General features: G+C 51.5%; 1 protein-coding gene across 1 annotated transcript; it reads left to right on the top strand.

The window, feature by feature from the left end:
- Positions 1-1,384: 1,384 nt before the first annotated feature.
- On the top strand, positions 1,385-2,957 carry RASSF10 (Ras association domain family member 10). Its single transcript, XM_054586286.1, has one exon. The coding sequence runs from the start codon at positions 1,437-1,439 to the stop codon at positions 2,955-2,957; it is 1,521 nt and encodes a 506-aa protein (XP_054442261.1). The 5' UTR covers positions 1,385-1,436.
- The last annotated feature ends 2,837 nt before the right edge of the window (positions 2,958-5,794 follow it).

The raw sequence follows: 5,794 nt of genomic DNA, 5'->3' as shown, positions 1-5,794 counted from the left end.
TTGGATTCCTCATTTGCATAAAAAATGGACCAATCAGGGACCAAGTCAGGCTCACTCTCCCAGTTGTCTTTGGAAGAGCATTTTCAGTTTTCACCAGAGGCTACGTTTCCCAGTTTTCGAACTGTTCACCTGCATAGTTTCTCCTTTTATTTACCATGCCTCAGATTGGGGACTCCTGTTGGAATTGAATTGGTGGCAACCACATTTTATGGACAAGAGTAACGTCCTCGTCCTTCTTATCTGCTCACTACCCATTCAGTGACTCACCCAGAGCGACTTCTAGTCCTGCGTGCTCCGTTCATGGTAAGTGCCCTATACAGATGTACCATTTTTTATCTTTTATACTTTATTCTTACTGTACCCTTTCTGTGTTTAAATACACAAACACCACTGTTACAATTACATACAGTGTTCAGTACAGTAACATGTTGTACAGGTTTGTAGCTAGAAGCAATAAGCTATACCATACTGCCTAGGAGTGTAGAAGGCTATAAATCTAGGATGGTGTTGTAAGTGCATTTTGTGATGTACCTACAACCATGAAATTGCCCAAGGGCGCATTTCTCAGAATGTATCTCTGTCCTTCACGTGACTGCATCTACACTTGTTCACAAAGTGAACTGCCATATCTTGTTCTTCTTAAATATGCAAATACTGCTTCCAGACTAGGAAGCCTGGAAGGCCTTCCACGTTAAAGGCAGCATTTACAGCTCCCAGCTGGAAGTCACGCAATGCGGTTATAGAGTCTGTGTTAGAGACCCTGAGTGCCTTGGTTTCCCTGCCTGCCCCGGGGTGGGGAGGAGGAGGCGGGGCATTCCCCAGGGGGCGCTGCCTTGAAGGACCAGACACCTTGTCTGGGAGCGCGGGAAAGTCTTGTCAACATCGTCCAGGGAGCCCTAGACACAAGGAGAGGAGCCAGTGAGGCTAGGGAAGGCGCAGAGATGATCCCTGACTAGGCACGGACGCCAGGCTCTGCAGCGGAGGGGACCTCGAGTCCTCCCTCGAGCCCACGCGCAGTCTAGCGGCGAGTTTGTGGAGGGGGCCGAAACTCCTGACGCGAACGGCACTGCAGAGGGGCGGGTCTGGGAGCCGCGCCTCCGGAATTCGGCCACTTCTCTGGGCGCTGGGGGCGGGAGGGGGAGGAGCTATGGAAGGAGGAGCAAAACCCCGAGGCCCCAGCAACCTTGCGCAGAGCCACAGCGGCGGGAGTCTGATACCCGGCGCACTGCCCTGGGAGCGCGCGCCGTCCGGGCCGATCCCAGCCGCAGTCGCTCCAGCTCACGCCCGCGCTTGCCGTGGTGCACAGCTGAGGAAAAGGGCCAGTGCTGACAGGGACGAGGGTCTCGGGCTCCTATTCTTTCCCAGAGCTGCCGGGCTGCCAGCTGTTCCTGCCGCCCCAGCGGGCCCCGACCCGCCATCTGCGTCCCAATTGCACCATGGATCATTCAGAGAAGAAGATATCGGTATGGATCTGCCAGGAGGAGAAGCTGGTGTCAGGGCTCTCTCGTCGCACTACTTGCTCGGACGTGGTGCGTGTGCTGTTGGAAGACGGCTGCCGGCGACGACGGAAGCAGCGGCGTGGCCGGCGGCGGGGGACGGTCAGCGACCCCCCAGGCCCAGAGGAGCTCCCAGAAGCCCTGGACGATGACGACGACGACGACGACGATGAGACGCTGCCGCCAGGCTTGTTGTGTGGGCCTCCGCAGTGCTATTGTATCGTGGAGAAGTGGCGAGGCTTTGAACGCATTCTGCCCAACAAGACGCGCATCTTGCGCCTGTGGGCGGCCTGGGGCGACGAGCAGGAGAATGTGCGCTTCGTGCTGGTGCGCAGCGAGGCATCGCTGCCCAACACGGGTCCGCGCAGCGCCGAAGCGCGCGTGGTGCTCAGCCGAGAGCGCCCCTGCTCAGCTCGGGGGGTCCCGCCAAGGCCTAGCCTGGCCATGACGCAGGAGAAGCAGCGGCGGGTGGTGCGCAAGGCCTTCCGCAAGCTGGCCAAGCTCAATCGCCGGCGCCAGCAGCAGTTGTCGTCGCCCTGTTCCTCCACTTCGTCGTCCACCGCTTCTTCCTGCTCGTCGTCGTCGCACGCCACTGAGAGCGTGTCGGTGGAGCGCATGGAGACGCTGGTGCATTTGGTGCTTTCCCAGGACCACACCATCCGTCAGCAGGTGCAGCGGCTCCGGGAGCTAGACCGCGAGATCGATCGCTACGAGGCCAAGGTGCACCTGGACCGTATGCGGCGGCACGGAGTCAACTACGTGCAGGAAACCTACTTGGTGGGCTCAGGCATCGAGCTCGACGGGCCAAGCCCAGGAGAGGAGCCAGAGGCGGCGGCTACGGAGGCTCCGGCGGCGGCAGTGTCCCTGGACGGTGAGGCTCAGGCAGAGGCGCTGGAAGAGCTGGCCCGGCGCTGCGACGACCTGCTGCGGCTGCAGGAGCAGCGAGCCCAGCAGGAGGAGTTGCTCGAGCGCCTCTCCGCCGAGATTCAGGAGGAGCTGAACCAGAGGTGGATGCGGCGGCGCCAGGAGGAGCTCGCAGCTCGGGAGGAGTCCCCGGAGCCGGACGGCAGCCCCGACGGCGAGCTGTTGCTGGAGCAGGAGCGGGTCCGGACTCAGCTCAGCACCAGCCTCTACATTGGGCTCCGGCTCAACACGGACCTGGAAGCCGTCAAGTCGGACTTGAATTACAGCCAGCAGCAGTGGGACAGCAAGGAGCGCGAGTTGCAGGGCCTTCTGCAGACTTTGCACACGTTGGAGTTGACGGTATCTCCTGAGGGGACTACCGGCTCTGGCGGACCCTTGAGGGAACCCAGGCCTCAGGCCTGCGCTGAGGTGTGGGTGGACCAGGCCCGCGGACTGGCCAAAAACTGTCCTGGCAACGACGAGGACTCGGACACGGGGCTGAGCTCTATGCACAGCCAGGACTCAGACTCGGTGCCCGTGTGCGAATCCCTTGTATAGGAGGAGCAGGGCTGGAGAGGGAGACGGAAGCTTTTCCCTTTCTTGTAGAAAGCCCCCGCCCTGCCGGTTCAGGGACGTGAAACCGGCCTGCTAGCGGGCCGGAGCTCCTGCCGGGTAGCAGCTCTCCGACTGGGCTGGGAAGGGCTCAGGACCCCTGCCTGGCAGCGGCGCTCCTCGGGTTGAGGGTGAGTGTGGAGGAAGGAGGGTGCAGGACGAGGAACCAGTATCTCCAATCAAAGCTCTTTTAGGAAAAGGAGGGAGGGAAGAGGTGAGAACCTCTATACCAGAAAACAACCACTCCAGGAAAATTGACGTGGTCCGAGCCCATTTTAAAAAACAGAAAAGAAGGTATTATGGAAATTTCACCACTCTTCTGTATGGGAAGGACTGATGGCAGCTAGAATTTTAGGTTGTAGCATAAAGTGCTTTTAAAAGAAACTTGGAGGAAAAGGAAATTCCTTGAATGTTAATTGTGATTGTGAACGTGTTAAAACTAGCCAAAGAGGACTCACTGGTGTTGGTCTCAGCCTTACTTACATCTTCGATAAAACCCACAGGCACTAAAATCCTGGCTGTTTACATTTCTGTAGATCTGAGAATTATTCATCTGCTAAGCTGTTTGCCTGTTACTTTCTTTCAAAGTCTAAACTATTGAAACCTAACCCCATATTTTCTCCTAGTAAATATAGAATATGTTAAAATGGGATTCTTTTCCCAAAATAACCTTTTATTATTACAAAAGCCAAACATATACCTTTTGAGATATAAATTCCTGGCAGACATAATCCTTGGTTAAAATTTAATCTGGGCCTTTGGGATTTGCTCCTACAAAGGTATGTGTGTTGTTCTTTCATTCATATTGCCACTTCATCCACTCAATCACTTATTTCATAAAAAATAAAAGGGAAGTTTTAGAATTCAAGTTAAGTACAGCTATACTTGCTGTTTAACGAGTACTCTCATTGAAACTAAGATTTGAAAGCAGAGATTTTTGTTAGTGTTCAGTTTTTGAACTGAGCTATATGATTAAAACCAACCATAACCTCAACACATTTTACCCAAACCCAAGTCTAACTTTAGTATCTTTGGTCAGGGATTAATTAGTTACTTGTCCAAACTGAAATCGAGGTAGTGTAAATACCAGGATTTACTAGATGAGGCCCAGAAAAGAAAAAATGCAATCAATCTAATAGTACACCTTGGGTGAACAATTGGATTAACAAGAGCATTTAGCCATAGATAAAAAGCATATAAAAGGGAGCTAATGATTTGGCTCGAATTACTCGCGTCTGACACACGCCTTTGCACACGCCAGGAGATGCAAGTGCAACATCCCTAGATAGCTGGAGACAGCCCTGGTGGGGACTCAGTGTAATTGTTGCAGTTATTTCAATGAAAACTTATCAGTTGTAGCTAGTTGTTGCCCCTGTGGAAGGAGCCTGCTGGCCGTGTTCCCTCTGGAGCCCAGTACTTCTGAGGAATGTGGGATCTAATCTGTCCTGAGGAGGTGTTAACAATGGGGTGTGTGTGTGGTGCCAGCGTGGTGCAGAAGCCTGGTATCAACCTAACCCAGGAGGGGCTGGCTCCAGTTTCAACACTACATGTGAAGATAACTTCAGAGGTCTTGCTTTATAGAGGTTTCTTTTCTTGGAGAGATATTTTGTCCACTTGTGGCCATCGGGGGGCCTGCTCACCTGACCTCGTGAAGCCTTTTGGGGTATCTCTTTTTAAGAGTCAGCAATCCCCCTCCATGCCATTACAACATGTGTGGATATTCACAAATTTTCAAGCAAAATGGGAATTAAAAGGCCGGTTTCTTAATTGATGTTTTCAAAAGACATTAGCGGGCATAATTATGGTTTTTTAGTTTCGTCTGATGCAGAAAACATCTATGTATTTGGTCTTGAGCATGATTAAAATGAGGAAGGGACCAAAAGAAACCCACTGTCCCTAGACAATCATTTGATCCCATAAACACAAAGCCTAATGATAGCTTTTCTTTTGAGGCAAAGGTAAAATCCTCATTAGAGTGTGACAAACGCTACTTGTCTGAATGGTTTATGCTGGCAATGGGCTGACCTAGTGGTTTTAAAATTATTGTGCTTCCCCCTCCCCCCCCAGGGTGGTAGGGAGTTGGTTCTTGGACATTTATTAACTCAAAAGAGAACACAGAAGTTTGGCAGAAAAGGACTGCCTGGCAGAAAAGGTCTGTTTTTCTTTTCACTATTATTATTTTAAACTTTTGACGTCAGCAAATATGCCTGCAGCCTGTAAAGCAAATAAAGCCACATCACAGGGAGAAGGCCTGTGGGATTTTCTGGTGCCCTCTTTCCAGAACCTTCCTGTCCTGGCCACCTGAAGACGCCTCCCCAGTCAACTCTCAGGCACCAAGCAGGCTTTGTTTTATAATGAAAAGGAGCCTAGTCTGCCCAATTTTTTCCCCATCCAAATCACTTTTATCCCCAGAAGGCACTCTCTGTGTGGGTAGAAGAATATACAACAGGTGAGGGCAAAAGAAAGGAGACAATAGTTCCTTTCACTAAGACTTTTTGCAAGCCTGAGGAAGATGAAATATGGACATAAATAGCAAAATAGTGCCTGTACCTAGAAAGTGGCTAATAAATACTAGACATTTAAAAAATTTTGTTCTCTTTTTTTTAATAATCATGGCACTAAGAATGAAGAAAATGCATAGTATTGAATGCACCTGCACCAGGATTTCAGTGTCCCTGGTAAAAGTAACCCCTTTCCTCTTCTTCAAGCATAACAGAAATCCTGGTGGGGAGAGTAGGAAGCAGGCTCCTCCCCAATCAGCCCCATCCTTTTATTGGAATTAA

This window comes from Pteronotus mesoamericanus, unplaced genomic scaffold (assembly GCF_021234165.1).
Source record: "Pteronotus mesoamericanus isolate MK-2021 breed Mesoamerican mustached bat unplaced genomic scaffold, CSHL_Meso_final contig_90, whole genome shotgun sequence".
NCBI classification, from domain to species: Eukaryota; Metazoa; Chordata; class Mammalia; order Chiroptera; family Mormoopidae; genus Pteronotus; species Pteronotus mesoamericanus.
This window is presented reverse-complemented; position numbering and strand designations above follow the sequence as displayed.